Source organism: Anopheles arabiensis, chromosome 2, assembly GCF_016920715.1.
Source record: "Anopheles arabiensis isolate DONGOLA chromosome 2, AaraD3, whole genome shotgun sequence".
NCBI classification, from domain to species: Eukaryota; Metazoa; Arthropoda; class Insecta; order Diptera; family Culicidae; genus Anopheles; species Anopheles arabiensis.
In genome coordinates, this window is record NC_053517.1 from 40,141,659 (window position 1) to 40,158,275 (window position 16,617).

At 44.7% G+C, this 16,617-nt stretch overlaps 1 protein-coding gene across 17 annotated transcripts in view; it reads left to right on the forward strand.

Annotated features, from left to right (window-relative positions):
• Positions 1-4,841: 4,841 nt before the first annotated feature.
• LOC120893998 (basement membrane-specific heparan sulfate proteoglycan core protein) overlaps positions 4,842-16,617 on the forward strand; it is a 96,471-nt gene continuing 84,695 nt past the window's right edge. For all 17 annotated transcript variants that reach the window (XM_040296287.1, XM_040296300.1, XM_040296295.1 and 14 more), the window contains exons 1-2: positions 4,842-5,071; positions 6,715-7,070. In XM_040296287.1, coding sequence (XP_040152221.1) covers positions 6,957-7,070 — 114 coding nt within the window. In that variant the 5' untranslated portion in view covers positions 4,842-5,071; positions 6,715-6,956. The remainder of the gene's footprint in view (positions 5,072-6,714; positions 7,071-16,617) is intronic.

The following is a 16,617-nucleotide window of genomic DNA, read 5'->3' on the forward strand; positions in this document are numbered from 1 at the left end:
GGAAACCCTGTAACTTATAACATGGACTACATCACATCACAGAAGGCAAGAGATACCTACCTGCAGCTAGACACGTTCTCATAAACGATAAAAGGATGTCATAAGCCGAGTCACTGAGCCATGCAGCTTGTCACTGATACGGTCCTTCCAGTTCCTAGTGTATTTGTGAATCTCTGTATGTATCTGTGTAACATGTAATGAAATATAAATGAATAAAACAACTTTTATTGAGGGGAAGTTTTGCTTTGTATCTTTGTGAGAAAAAATAGGAATAAAATTCACCCTAGAAAGTAATGTAACAGTCTTGTATGGACAAAAATGAGCAAAAACATATGGAGCAAATTTGTCAAATAATAAAACAAGTGCATCAACATTAGTGAAAAAGCTATAGCGTCTATATAGTGTCTGAGTAGTAGTATTGTTTAATGTTTATTTGGAGTCTATTATTTGATAATAGTAATTGATGATACTATTATTTGATAATAGTGTTATGCATGATAAATAAAATCAAATAAAAGTATCAAACCAATAATCAAATTTACATTTAAAATTTACAAATTGAAATAGAGCAAAAATATATTTAATACAACAAATCTTTCACAATGGTCCATACATTTTCTAAGTCCTTGCAGCTCTATGTTCGTACTCTAAATTCTTTCCTGTTACACATCTTTTTTGAGTTCACAACTTGAACAAATCTGTATCTGGTCTGGAAGCAAACGAGACTATGGGGTTATGAATCCATCCATAAATAAGTCTAACGAGAGTTGCATTGAGTTATGTAAGCCTAGGTGCAAGCCTTTGGAACATTATCATCCATAACACTATTATCTAACAAACTCAATCGATATCGATCGGCTCCTTAAGAAATGCGTTATCTTACATGCCTCTATCCAATGTACGAAACCAAGAAATAGCTTTCCCAAGCTTAACTGATCGTAATTGATGCTATGAAAACAAACCATACACACACACTTCAACACTGGCTTAACTCATCCCAACGACTTAAAACGAGAAATTGAAACTGAATTTACAGACGAATGGCAAACAAGTTGTTGCAATGTGACGAACGCAGACGTATTAAGCGCTCTAGTGTTCTCCCATACATTTCCGTTCTGTAATACTATGGAACCCCTGCGGGAAGGCTGTGCGGAACCCATCGTGTACCGTTTTCCACTATCGTCACACTCGTCAAGCAGTCACGTGTAATGCGTTGAACAAGGTTCGTGAGACAAAGCGACAAAATTCTACCCAACTTGCCCAACCCAACTTACCGTGTCACGTGCCGCCCCGAGAGTGCCAAACTTTCCAAAACGCGTACGCCCGAAGTTCTCTGGCGCACTTCCACACATGCTACACCTTTCCCTGCGCTGCTCGATTGTTTCCTATCGCAGCACGAAGGCTTCCGGTTGAAGAACCGGCGCGTATAAAGCGGCCGGAACTGCAATCAAGATGAAGCGGAAAACAAAACAACTTCGGCACCGAGAGTGGTGTTGGTAGGTTGGTGGGCTGGGCTTACGGTTCGGGGCTGGGAATCGGTGCAAGGTGACCAGATACTCACGCGAGCCATGGGCATAATGGCATCCGTTGAAAGTGTATGTTCGGTTCGGTAGCAGTCTGCATCGTTCGGAACCGTCAGAGCCTTTCCATTTTTAGGGCCAGAGGGATGGAGGGAGTTTTATGACATTTCCTGCGACAAAACGGGCCTTGCAGGGATTCCTGGAGCGTGAGTTCGGGAAAGTTTCTTCTTCAGTGTTCCGTCAACGAAGCCCACGAGTGATGTACGGGATGGGTGGGATTCAACAAAGCTTTCCATCTTGTCGCGTGAAGATTTAAAAGAGGCAAGGCCAACCGAAACCGCCAATGCTGTCCACTGAAGGAAGGCACAAAACGAAAATTCCGCAGAATCGAGGAAATAGGCAGAAATAGGAAACAGAATAAATAGATTTGTTTGAGAAACAGAGGGTAAACAACTTTGACACGAGCGGTTAGGATTCATATGAAGCTGTTAAATTGTTTTTATGGTCGCTACGGAAAACCTTCAGTTCATATGAAAGGAGAAACACAAAATTGTAGCAAGGCGGCAGCTATGGTACGTTTCCTTACAATTTGTTACTCGGTGTGTTCGGTATATTCAACTAATTTTTGAAATTCCACTTACTGTCAGTCATTGATCAATTTTTGAAAAGATCAGCTCATACTCTTTTCATTCACGTGTATATAATAATATTTGAATCATACTGTCCTCCATTAATCAATTAATTGTGAATATATTTTATATGATCTTTCAGATCGGAGCTATGATAAATCATTGTTGACAATAAACGCTAAGGTATACATATTCTTGCATACTCCTAAAAATGAGAAAATGATTATTTTTATGAAAAAGATAAGTCAATATGTTAAACATACAAATAACATATACAAATTATTATGATCTTTCAAAAATGGGACATTTCTGGTCAATTTATTGACGCACAAGATACATAAGATCTTTAGATAATGAATTATTTGTTTCAGGTATTGATTTATATTTTTTGGATGTTGGATCAATTACGAAAAAGCAATAACAACAATAAAAAAAAAGATGCGAAGTATAAAAATACATGTTTTGTAACCTCATTTCAATTCAAATATATTGCGTTTATTAATTTTACCAGGATTTTGGGTTTTTATCCGAATTTCTCATGAAAGCAGAAGGCCAAATATCATGTAATTATGATATTTTTAAATTGCTATGCGTCAAATATGCTCATGACAAGCAACAGTTATATCAATTGATCAGTAACTTAATTTGTCTATATAGGTCCGCATAAGCATCTAAAAGGTAGACTAATGAGCAATAATTTGAGCAATAGTATCTGAATCACCCAGGAAGGTGTCATTGGAAGCACAGGGCTAGACAGTGATATCCATGGAACGATCCTCTATCGGTCTCTCCAATTTCTTGATTTGATACTTATGTACCGATAATGCCAAGCAAAGATGTGCCCGGAACAAGAATTGACCAGTTCTGAGATGTTATGCTAAGGGACAAGGAATGAGAAGCTGGGTCAAATGATTAGAGCTGATGGTTTGCTCGTATTTCTCCGATTGGAAAAATAAAGCGCAGATATATCAATCCTCAACATTAACTATCTGGGTGTTGAAAACTACCAGTAATCCTTATTAAAATACGAGCGAAAGGTACTCATTCTTCTTTAACCGCAATGTGAGCACACCAGATATTGTTGGTTCAGCGAACAATATTGATTAGTTCCGAAAAAACTACCCATACCGTATCCAAAGAAACACCTTCAGCTCAAATTCGAGTAAAAAATGTTCACAGCAGCTGACAATATGTTTTAGAAAAGAAACCCATGCCGGAATTCAAAGAAACCTTAGAAACGACCCAGCTTATGAGTAAAAGTTTGACCTAATACTGCTGCACAAAAAATATGGCGTTCTGATTAATAACCAATCAAACGACTTTTTGCGTTGGGTACGAAGTACTCGTCGATCATTTGAATGGCACAAAACGAGATGGCACTAACAGTCACTATCCTCCTATAACCATTAAGGCTCGAACAAATCCGAAAAGCTATGCATCAGCTAAAGAACAATCAACGAAATCGGAGCTGAAATGGTTATTAAAGGAATTCCTTACATTACATACATTTACGCAAGTTGGATCACAACCACAACACCATTCTCTCACTAGACAGCGATTGTTAGTGTATACTTTTAAAATTCCTTCTTATTACTAACCCTTATAAAGAACTCTAACGGAAACCACATTTATAACTTTTTTAATAAACTCAACAGGTAATAGCTTTAAGTAAACCGAGACTACCCGGTATAAAGTAATTTGCTAGACACGAATGGCTTGCAAAGAAGTATGCTAGATTTTAAGCTTAGAATTAATCAACCGATTAAAAAAATATTATAAAAAAACGAATAATTTGAACAAAACAAAGTATAATTTTGTATTACTGTTGTCCAATTGTCCTTTAAACTACACTTGACGTTGTCAATTAAATATGAATTTGTAATCTCTTTAACGATGCTTTTACTTACTTGATTGTCGTTAGAAAGGTGAACAGTTGTAAAGCCGTTGACATTTGAAATTCAACCGAGCTCAGTGTCTCCATCTGTGCGGTAAACGTGTCGAAGCTGAAATCAGAACCAAAAGCACAACGCTTCTGCTCCCACCGTGGACATACAGCGCTTGCTCCAAAATCAACGGAGCTTTTCTCAGTTACAGCAAATGAACGACAATACGAAATGAACATGACCGAACAGAAAACAGCTGTAGTCCGCCGGCATGCAACCGGTATCATGTGCCGGCACGGGAATGAACACACTGCTGGAGAAATGACAATCCACGTGGAGAGGCGCCAAAGGCACGAGTCAGCGCATTAGCCTTCACGCGGAGCATTATCACCTGGCGTCGGGCATATCCTCTGATCGGGTGCGGCGGTTCGGGCCTTATCCCAGAACTCCACCTTCTCGCCGGTGTAGGGACCGGCCACGTGTGGACCAATCATCTGGGCCGGTACGATTCGTCGGTATGCCGACGGGGAGGAAGAGCGCATCGTGAGATGAACGGCAAAACCAGTGAAAGCGTACGCCAGCACCAAGATGAGCTCCACAGCTTCTGAGATGAGCACGTGTGAGGCTGCGCTCGAACGGCCCGCGGTACAGTGGGGATTGCGTTCATCCAAACGCCGGGCCGGATAAAACTCACGCCTTCCGAGGTCACGGAGCTTAGTGACGTGATCATCAGGCGGGAATGGTTCATTTTCGTTTCGTCTGACTCGATACGATACGCAAGGTTTTCGGCTTCGCGCACCCGACGGTTGCGTATCGCGGCTCAGTTCGTGGCCGCGGCTCAGCCAGTGTGGTTCGGCATTTCGGCAGTGCTTTCTTCCTTCCAATTCCTCGCCACCTGTTCCTCTCTCTCTCTCTCTCGCTGCGCACACACTACCTGTGTGTCCGTCTCAGTGTGTTGCTCAGTGGAGTGTTTGGTGGGGTGCCCTTTGCGGCCCGGTACCGCTTCTTCCCATCGTCTCCACCAAATCGCCGACCGGGGGTAGGTTTAAGAAGTCTGCGCGTCTGGCTATACACGCTCGCGTAAGGTGGTGCTGGGTGGGTTTGTGTGTGTGTGCGTGCGCGGCAGTGTATTTTTATATAGTTCGACGCCGGTGCCGGGGGAAGAAGCCGATTTCTTCGAGCCGGGTGTGGGTGTGTGTCAGTGTGCGTTTCTGTGCGTGTATCTGTGCGCGGGTGTATCAGTCACCGGGTGACTCTGCTAGTGCACCGCCAGTGTCCAATTGCTGGCTCGTCCGGTCCGCCGTCTTCGTCGGTCTTGTTTTTTCTGGACTACGTGTGGTTGCCCTGTTTTCCGACACCCGGCATCGACGCACTTCGTCAGCGGAAAACAGGCCATCCAAGCCATCCGACTGCCCAACCCGGCGGGGGCAACAAGATCGGGTTCGCACGGCAGGGCGAAGGAGTTGAATCGTCAGCACGTTCCATCCGGGGAGGGTGACGGACTACGACGATCACGCCCTTTTACTTCATCATCCGCGTTGGGCTGCCGAACTTTTGCGCGTTCACGGTCGCTTGACCGCCGTTGGTGCAGCGGAACATTGTCGGAATCGGAATATCTTGTTAGCGGATGTACAAATGTGTGTTGTGATCGCTTCGTTGCTTACGTTGCCGCACGACAACAGGCTGCCCAGCAAGACGGAATTGTGATCAAGTCCAAAATTAGATGACAACAGATGCATGCCCCACGGTTGCCTCGCTTCTATTTAGCTTATGTTGTGAGACGTTGGGCGGTATGTGTGTGTGTGTTAGTGTGAACCTTTTTTCGTGTGCGAGCCCTCTGTTGGAAGCCGGTAATAATAAAAAACTACACACACACACACATAGACACACGGTATTGAGCGGGTTCCCGCGCTGAATCTGAAATCAATTCGTATGCTCCCCCCTGCTTCTTATCGGCATAGATCGAACAAACTCGGGCCCCGGCATCTCATCTTCTCGACTGGGCTGTGAGGGGTGTAAGAAGAGCGGAATAGCGCGTGCAGGGCTGAAAAAGAAAGGGAAAAAAATGAATACAGAAGAAGAAGAAACATAAGCAACACATAGTTTCTAACAGTTGGCGATGGAGAACGGGCACGAAATAACGAGGAGACCACACGGGGGCTACACATAGACGAGCGAGCGGTTGCGCGCGCGATAAAAAAGACGTTGGTGTGTATAGGCCGCACTGTATCGCGTCGTCCGCGCTATCGTTCGTCATCTAGTTTGGTGTGTTGCATTGTTTGAGCGTTTGCTAATATTTACCTTAAGGGGTCGTGGCCTTTTCTTTCACTCCCCTCGCTGTTTTGCTCTCGGTGTGCTTTAGGCCCACGCTGGGCGTCTACTTTGCCCAAGCGATCGTTCCTGTGATCTTTCCAGTGACGCAATGCTTCCTTCTTTCGGGGGGCTTAAAGTTTGGTGGGGAAGATGCAACTTCCCATGCTAGATGGTAGTAGGCACTGGAGTTGAACGTATTTGCCAGTCGTCTGGTGGGCTCGTTGAAAGAGTGTCTGGGCGTGTGCTAGACAATCTAAAACAGAATACGATACTAACGAGCGCATGTTGAAACTTTTACCTCCAAAAAACATTTTCCTTTTGGTTTTCTGTTGTTATTGTTGTTGTAACACCCGTTTCTTTATCTCTTAGTGACCGCGTTAGTGTGATAGATTTGTGAGCGGTTGTGTATCTTGCGCGGTGATAGTGTGTGCACGTAGTGTGAGTGTGTTTGTGGTGGCTAAATCAAACAGGACAAGCGCTTAGTGGTTGGCGGTGCGTGCACTGCTCTTCCTCCTCGAGTCCCGCATTTCCGGAGTAGGACCGGCACCATTGGCTGATCTCGTTGCGAACCAAACGCGCCAAGCGGAAGTGATCGCATCGCCGCCTCGGCAATGGCGGCCGTAAGGTGCAGGGTAGCGGCGGCGTCGGCACTGCTGCTGCTGCTACTTCTAGCCGCCAGCGGTACGGATGCAGCCAGCAAACAGCCGTCCATCGTGGAGAGCGAGGTAAGTGTGTGTGTGGGGCGTACGGCGTAAGTTGGTCCGCGCATGGGGTGCGTGTCGGTCGCGCCACTCGGAAAAAAGAGCAAACAGAGTACACACTCTCGCTGTTGACAAACGCAGCCAGCACTTTGGGATCGCTGAAGTGGGTCGCCTTCAGGGACCGATCCGGGTGCCCGGCTGTTCGGTGCCACGAGTGTTGATCGAAATGCAGGCTAGAATCGGATTGGGAGCACTACTTTTCGTGTGTACAGGTCTGCAGTCCATTCCGGAGCGTTGCGTAGAATAAGAATCTGTTCGTAAGAGTGGGGTGGAGAGGAAAGAAAAAGGTTATCAGAAACATTGAACCTCAAGCCTCCCCTTTCAGATGTGGACATACACACACCTGTTGCATTGAGTTTGGAGTATCATTTAAACACGCGGGAGGCACTACTGTGCGCTACAATGTATCCGGCAGAGGCCGATCGTCTTTTACCGAGGTGATCCAATAGGCTGACACACCGCCCTCCCTTACCGCTCTCGCCCATCTGTTCGGGTGAATGGGTCTTATGATCTTGATTAGAAAATACCACAGATTGTAGCGTGCCCGAGTAGTGCTGCGGCCTCTGACGACAAGGTGGTTCTTGATAAGGGGAGTTCGGGCCCGGCGCCGTGGGCTGTGGGTGCATATTTTTGTGCATGATGTAACGCAACGAGGGCGCGGGACGCATCGGACCGTATCGCACACGACGGTCACGATAAGAGGCGTATGCTGTGCGCGCTGGCGAAGATAAGGAACGGGTGGGTTACCGTTTCCCAACCCCGTGGGGACGCGTGTTCGGGCGAGGTCCGCTCTGGAGGTAAGCTTAGACGAGCTCGAGGATGGTTTTAGAGGAGAGCTTATTGAAGCTTTGTGCGCATGGCGTCACCACTGGTATGCGGTTGCCCGGCTCGCGAAATTCCGCGCCGTCAGGTTGCTTAAGCGCACTCGTCCGGTGCAGTTGCAAACAGATCCCGTATCCTGGAGTTGGGGTAAAGATTTGCAAACATCTCTTGCTATCAATCTTCCGGGTCAGTGGTCGGCAAAGCTGTTTTCTGCTTAGATAGCGAACAAAATACCCTTCTTGTTCATCATTTTCATGTCACAATTTGATGGCGGCTTTATGAATTTGGCTCTTTACATCGTGCCGCTGGTTTTTTAATAGAATTTGGCCTACAGGTGTTCGCATGTTTCAGGTGATTAATTGCGCTTTTATGTTTTTTACAATGCATAACAATCTTATTCTTCAAACTTGTCTTCCTATCGTGCAGGAAGTTGGGAAGAACTTGTTCGAAATGCGAAAATTCTTTGCCAGCATTGGAAAAAATACATTCCTATACCGATTTATGAGGCATTTATTGCCCTAACACATATTTTGAGTTCGCATCCAATGTATGAGAAACCTACGGTTTACTATCTCTTCCTCTTCCTTAGTTCTTTCAAGACGCTTGGGGATATGTTCGCCCTGCCGTGATGGATTAATTGCATCATTATAGTTTGGAACATATTTTGTTATGTCCATACGTTGTGCAGCCGCATTTCTGAATGTGGGCCTTTTTATAATGCTTGCTGCTGATGCTGCTGCTTCATTGTCAAGATACCAGCAATCTCCAGACAGCTCCACTCAGATGCATTTTTCGCTTAGCACAAATGATCCCGAGCGCCTGCACCGTTTTTGTTGTCGATTTTATTTCGCCAACAAAAAGAAGTAAAAAATAACACACAGTTACTCCTCTCGCAGTTTGGCAGAGCAGTTCAGGAAGAACCTGTTTTCAATTAACACTCTTCCTTCGGCCGGGCTGGAGTCAATGTTGTGCAGTTTGCTTCAGACAAGCCTTGCCATTAGGCTTAGTCGCTTGCTGTATTTTTTATTAGTTGGTTGGCCTTCTTCCGCCTTGCACGCAGGCCGCCGTACCCGTAGAGCTCGCGACCGAGTCGATCGGGTGAAATGGTTTGTGACGTCGTTTGTGGTTTTGGTCGGAGTGCGGTTGGCTGTAAAAAGCACCCCTGGAAGCCGGAGAAGGGTGGAGCAGAATTTGAGATTCTTCAAGGATAAGATTTCTTCTTGGTTGATCCGAGGTCATCACAGCCAATGGCCGGGGGATGGTGGGAAACGGAGGTATGCGGAATACACTTTTTTATTTTAGACCCTTCCTGACGGCGATGCTGGGTTTTTTTCATGCGCGATGGGAGCTATTTTCGTTCCGACGCGAGCATTTGCATGGGGTTGTGGGGGGGACTGCAGATCAATCTTAGTCATGGGTCGTGAGGTGCTGTTGAAATGAGGCATACGATATACGTATCGAACTGCCTGCGGTAGAGGGACTATGAGCGTTTCTATGAGTTGATCCCGAGTCCGAGAATATGTAGGTTGAAATCAAGAAGCTACCGCGCGCAGCCGCTTATCGAGATATGGAACGAATGTGGGACTGTGTGAGCCGTCTGTAGTTCGACTACGGACGGAGGTGGGAGTTCCTTATTTGGTGTGTTTCGCATCGGTTTCTTCTGCTTTGCGTGCCTGCTGGTTGGATGAAGGCAAAACTCGAGCAAATGCGTGTGCTTCGGAGGGATAAGGTCGGCAGACAAAACTGTACCGAAACCCCACCAACCGGTCATTTGTGCGCCGTATATGGGCATGGCGCATAGCACCAAATGTGGTCGGCCGCGACCGGCTAGGGCATTCGCCGTGGCATTGCCGAGGGCGCTCGTGAGGCTGGCGCTCGTGCTGCTCGCACTCGTCACGGGCCTGTGGGTTGCTTCTTTCCGCGCGGCATTGGCCTTTCCGAATCGACACGACCGTGCCGGTGTCTTTCATTTCGTAGCGCTCAACCGATCGCTTAATTATCATATTATTGCTGCCGCCGCCGCCGCATGGCATCGTCGCCCGAATGGCCTATCTTCGGAGGCCAGCTACGGGAGGGCTGGGTGGGAAGATAGTGTGGCTGGGATAGGATTTCAATCAATTTGTTCGAGGGTTTTACGCACTCGAGCAGTGACAGTTTTTCACGCCTTCCGTTGATGATGAATAGGCGCGCGGGCTTTTGTGCCTTATCGCGATACCGTGTCCTCTTGCTGGGCACTACTTTTGTTCGATTGCTTTTGAACACGCTACACATGCTACTGATGTCATCTCTTTTCTGGAATATTGTAAAACTTTGCAGTGGTGAATCAACGGAGTGAAACGATATTGGTAAGATTGAATTCTCCGCACAAAAAATATGTCATTTTTAAGTATTAGATAAGAAGTCCATGTAAAGGAACGGAAATGAATAATGATTCCAAAGAAATAGTCATCTGATGATGTAACGCAAGCAAGAGCTGGAGATGGGAATTCGAATCAGTCTAGCTTTGTGATAGTTTTCGCCTATCAGTGAATTCTGCTACTGTTTGGGAATATTTAACAAGATTTTTTAGAATCTCATCTTTTGTCAGAGTTTTTCTCATTTATGTTGAATATAAATGTCTACTGGCTTTGTTACATCCACCTAGGTTACAAGCGTAATTTCAAAATATTATATTAATAGTGTTAACAATAGTGCGATATTATGTTACAAAAATATATAAAGAAATTCACTATAATGTGGTGAAGTTTGAGGTGAATAAAATAATGCATTCAATTCCATTCTGAACTGCACTTTCAACGCTTCAAAGTGCGCCTCTAGCTATCGCACCGACATTCCACAGTCAAGCCGTGTTATCTGTGGTAGCGGCATGATTAATTTAAACATCTATAAAATCCACCTAGATAAGTTTAAAAGTCCAACCTACTCTATCGCGTGAATCACGGTACACCTTGCCGTGGCAGCGTTTTTTTGGGTTGATGTTGATTTTTGCTTTGGGTGCCTGATTTAGTTTACTGCATTTTTCGACCTCGTCGCCGAAAAGTTGTCCGGTGAGCATCACCAGTTTGAAAAATACAGAGAGAGAAAGAGAACGAGTGTGTGTGTGTGAGAGAGAGAATGAGAAGGATTTGTGAGATTAGACGTCTACCGCGAAATAATGTTTGCCACCGGTCGGCAACCGACAAAAAGGCTCGGCCAATAATTAGCATCTTTCACACTTTGATAATTTATGAAACAACGGCGATCCGCTTTAGGAAGGTTGTTGCCAACCTGGTGCGGTGAATTTTGGCGGCATATGCTGGATTCGACGGAACGGAAGCATGATGCGCTCCAAGTTGGAAGACGGATGCTTCTCACGTTGTAGTATATGGTGCGGTGAATATTATCATGAATTTGTGAAAAGAGATTAAACACTCTTAAAACCTACCCTCTCCTCTGGCAGCGATGAGACATAATGTAGCCGATGTTGTGACGTGCGATGTTTGAAATTGTTTGCAAATGCTTGCTTATAGAAAACAATTAACGAGTGTTGAGGCAAATATTGTTTTTCAAAAACAGAATCCATCAAAATATCAATTTGAGATAAATTTATTCAAAAGCGTTGAGCGGAACATAGTTCAATAAATTTTCATTTTTATAATACGAAAGATGATGTCACAGCTCTTAATTTTTCATTTGTAAACGGGCATGGAAGAAATGGAGGAAATTTATGAGCAGTAATTCCGAATAAACTTCACCCACTGTCGCCAAATCGCCACTGGGAACGCCTGGGTGCGATGATGCCATTGTACGTGGGCAGAATGGATTGCGTTTGAATGAACGGACCGAATCAAATGTTTTAACCGTTTCGATCGAGCAAACGGAATCTTTTCTCGTGAATGAATAGTTTTGTTTCAGCTGTATTGTTTACTATGGTTATTAAATTCAATTTGCTCATTTTTTGACAAGAGAAGACAAAAACGCTTCCAAAAGTCTACGACAACTTTATACCTCCAACAGGTCCGCGTTTGAAGCCACTGCAACATAAATTGCGAATTAATGAATTTTCTGTGGGACTGGGGAGACGGTAGAACAGCTTTTTTTCAGCAGCTGATGAATTATTCAGCACACAATTAGTTTTTTATTCAGCATCTAATTTTTCCTAATTTGCCTCCCTCCCCCTTCCTCTCACGAAAACCTGTCCGGTACCGCATGGGTCAACATTTCCACACTCACAAGAAATCGCATCTCGTTTCAGTTCCGTTTGCCTTCGCTCGCCACCTTTTTAACGACCATTCCAGTCCGCGCGGGCTTGTCGGATGTGTTATGATGAATTTTTTTATAATCACCCTCAAATTACGCCGTCCGCGGGTCGGCACGCGGATCAAGGTGTTAGACACATTCTTTTTGGGTCTGCTTTTATTGAAGGTTATGTCTTATTTGGCAACCATTTAGATGGATTAGCCTCTCTCGCACGAAGTTTCACCGAACGGCTGGTGTCCGGCCGGTGCTGTGTGATGAAATGGTTAGATTTTATGATGCTGATGCTGGTGAATTTGTGCCCTCCAACGGATGGGCCGTCGACGGGGATGGCCGGTTTCATTGTGGTGTGCGTTTGTGTGTGTGTGGCATACATTCTGTTTTATGAATCACTGACGCTACCTTTGAAATGAAAGCAGAAGAGTGTAGCCGTCAAGATGGTGCTTGTTTTACGAGGTTTAATTGTTTACTCTGGTGAAACATTTCGGGAGGGAGAACGGTCGCCATGAACAGTCTGTACTCGCGCACATGCAGATAACCGAGAGTACGAGATGATGTGGAAGCTTGTAAACAGTCCAACACTGTAACGAACCTAACCGCACGGGTGTTCCACCTACGGTGCAATCGAAAGTACACACGCAAGAGAGGAAGAGTGAGAGTGTGTGAATGAGCGAAAGATATTTTTAAACGATTAAGTTTTTTTTTTTGTGTGTGGTGCCCCAATAGTTCGCAGGTTGAAAACAGGGAGCTGAAATTTATGCTTCCCATTTTCCGGGCCCCCTCTGTAGAGCCTTCGCTTAGTGCATCACTCATTCGAGGGTCTGGGGAGAGCTGTTTCGATTGCAGGATTTAATTCGAATTTATTGCCCACGATCGGCAGTACGATCGGTAAGACACTCTTCTACGCAACGCTGCATTAAGCTGACTTGGGAGGCGAATCGTCGGTGAAAAGAAATGCGTTTTCAAGCACATTCTGGCCTTCATCGTGACATACAGTGCAGCGGTAAATGATCTTATTTATTCACCAAATAACCATAAACTAAACGATATAATTAGTCACGATTAGTTTTCCCATTTTTTTAAAGATCACCCCTTTTTTAAAGTGTCGCATTTGTTATCGCTGGTAAGTGTGTTCAAATTGCAGGTTCAGATTTATTGTTTTTATAACAGGGCTCGGCAAATTGAACGGCTCGCGAGTTGAGTAGAACCGACCTGCGGCAACATTTTATGGAATAACGATAAAAATTTTCTATTATTTCATTTTTGTCGTTTCTGCCATCGGCTTAAAAAGTTTGCCAACCCTTGATTTGTATACTTCCGTAGTTTGAGTTGTCTTTCTCTTACAGTTTTCCAAACAAATAGGCAGGGAACTGATCACAATACGAGAAACGTACGAAGCTGAGAGAAGTTGCCATTTTAATAATAGGCAAAGAAAGCTAAACCTAAAACGCCATTGTTTACGCCAAGGGAAAATACACAGACCGCCGGTTTGCTGTAAATCTGATCGGAGACTCTGGCCGATAGATTTTGCGAAAGATTTAACGGGCAAGATGTAGACAAAATAAGAGCAGTCTTTGTTTACCTAGCGCGTACATGGCATGTTTCGGCCTATCTTTAATGTGAGCGCGGACCACACGTAGCGCAAGATTAGCGCAGAAAGAGAGGGATTTTTATCTTCTCGTGTCTGACGTCATCGTTACAGAAACACACTATTTCGGCGCGAAGTAGGGCCTCGGTATTTAATTACCTTTTTATCATACATTTTAAAGCGAATGTATCATTGTTCACGCAGGTTTTTCGTTGATGTTTTAAAAATAAAGCATTACGGTTACTCATTTGCTTCGTCAGTTAAGTGTTTAATTGAACCATTCCGTGTACATATGTGATCCAAAATCGTTCTAACGGACAGCTCAACGACAAGAGACAATAATAATACGCGTTCTTTTCATTATTACTTCACTGTTCGGGAATCTTCCCAAAGACACGCGTATGACACTCATAACCGTTGGACTGCCATACCCGCTTTGACAACTTTGTTTCTTTAGCCCGCTCCAAAATCATTAATCATCAACCACGAGAACAACACGGTTAGAGCATCACAAGCGCCTACAGAAGTTACTGTCAGATTGTTTTCTTAATAATTGCAGCTACCGCTGCGCGATGGTGGCTTTAGGGTGATAGATGAACTTTTTCCTAGCACTACCTTCCTGTTCCATTGAAGATGGATTAGTGCCTGGACCTTTTGCCCTCTTGTACACCACCTTCCACCGCGTTCACGGTGTGGTATGTGTGTGTGTGTGTCTGAAAGTACCGTGTAGGTCTCGGATCATCGGATAGCGGAACCCAGCCCAGCGATTTGTGTTTTGATGCGTATATCTAGCACGAAGGTGCTATGGTGTAGGAGCAAAGATATAAAAAATAAAAACCAGTTGTCTGGGTGTCGGTGTCAGCCTCTCGGCGTTCGAAGACAGGCGAGATGAACCCTGGCCATCAACTCCCACAACCCCACGGCCATATTTATGTCGGCAAGTGTACGTCCCCTCCGTTGACTCGCGACGCTGGGGCGTGGGTTTGGGCTTTGCTGTGGCGGTGAGAATCAATTAATTTTCTGGTTTTCTGGACCGCTGATAAAGTAGATTATTGTCTGCACTAACCGGCGAGCGAACCGGCGATGGGCTTTCGAGATACTCGCTGAACTAGGAAGCCATTGTACCGTCAACGGTCCTGCCATCGGGAGCTGGTGCTAACCTAGGCGTTTCGAACGAACCAAAACATGCATCTCGTTGCCACCAGTAACATGAGATCGTTTATGGCTGAAACCTCCATGGAACCTCCCCAAGCTCTGCCTCTCTCTCTCTTTGGTTTTTATAGCTGGTTCACACCGAGCAAACGGCTTTGCCTACGGGCCGACCGACTGACACTGGGTGGCCAGTAGATTGATACAATCGATGCCGCCAATTGGCATTTCTGGTTATAGAAGGTGGACGTTTTCGGGAGAGGTTACTTTAACCGTCACCCACTGGTGCCGTTGAGGCATATGGAAAATTGGTTGGAAAATTGTTTTCCAACAGCACAGTCGAATCGTGCGTAGGGGAAAGGGTGTGTTATCGGGCTAGGTTGATTGGCTGTGCGTGCGTGCACAATTGACCTGGGTCAATTAGATTGTTATCAGCATTATTGGTGTTTATTCGGGCTGTTTACTAGCACATAAGAATTAATTATTCAATCACGTCTTACGCAACATGGAGAGCAATCAGGGGGCCAGTTCGTTGCATGTTCTTATGCGGGCTTGGTGTAGGAAAAGATGTTAAAATATCATCGTTCTAAAATCTTTATCTCTTCTCTATTATAAAATTCTGGTAAAGGCTGATCAGCGTTACTTTCCAGCGGCTAATTGCATGGTTCTTATTTAGTTTACATCCATACAATGGCAACTGCTTTGGATGTGGACACACAACGCCGACTTAGTTTTTACTGTTTGGAAAGGTTAGGAGAAGAATGATACATATTTAATTTAATTTTTTAGATGCTTTTTGTTTTCCTTGCGTAGAAAGAATGTACAGTAATGGCCACCTTATTTAATTTTTCTTATACATTACTCCGCATATGCACTTAGTTTGATGCTTCCGGAACAGTTCTTTGAACTAGCAACAAACGGTATCGGAATACGAAGGGCCGCCTTTCGTGGTACAGACGTTAGCTCGCATGACAAACCTAGAATGGAACGTCCCCATATAGCAAGGGCTGACTATTCGGTTGCGTGCTACTAAATAAGTCTCGAAATCCTGTATAGGCCGGCATGTCCGCGTAGGACGTTACGTCAAATAGAAGAAAGAAAAGTATTGGAACACCGACTTTACATATGATAAGGAAATTCTGATGCAACCATGGTCACATCTAGGAAATCATAAAAACGCTCAGCAAAGGCATCAGAACTGGTGTTCTACTATTTAAGATACTTAAAACGCACATGAAGTATCAAAAATGACCAATAACTATAATTATTTAATTTCAACAGCATGTTGCATATGATTGGTAAACTATGTGATCATTTTGCTAAAGAATGGAGATTGTCCGACGTTCAGGGGTCCACATAAGCTTCAAGTTCGGAATCAGTTCAAAGACGGCTATGTGTTCAGTGACAATTCTGGTAAAGGTATGGGACCGTTATGGGATCAGGATAAGGTCCATGGCAGGTATGGGTTTGAGATAGCCTATGTAAGTTATTGACCAACTCTAATATCTGGAATCAGTGTCAGGGATATGTAAAAGTGGCAGGAACGACATGGGTTTGAGAACAGTACTAGGATCGGTTTGGGGTCTGAACCAGTTTCTCTCTCTAACCACCTGTTACACATGAAAATCTTCATTAGATAACCCATCGAACTCCTGTCAAAATTGTTTGGAGTTAACTCAATTGACGGTATGATGGGTTCTATCACTTGCCGGAATA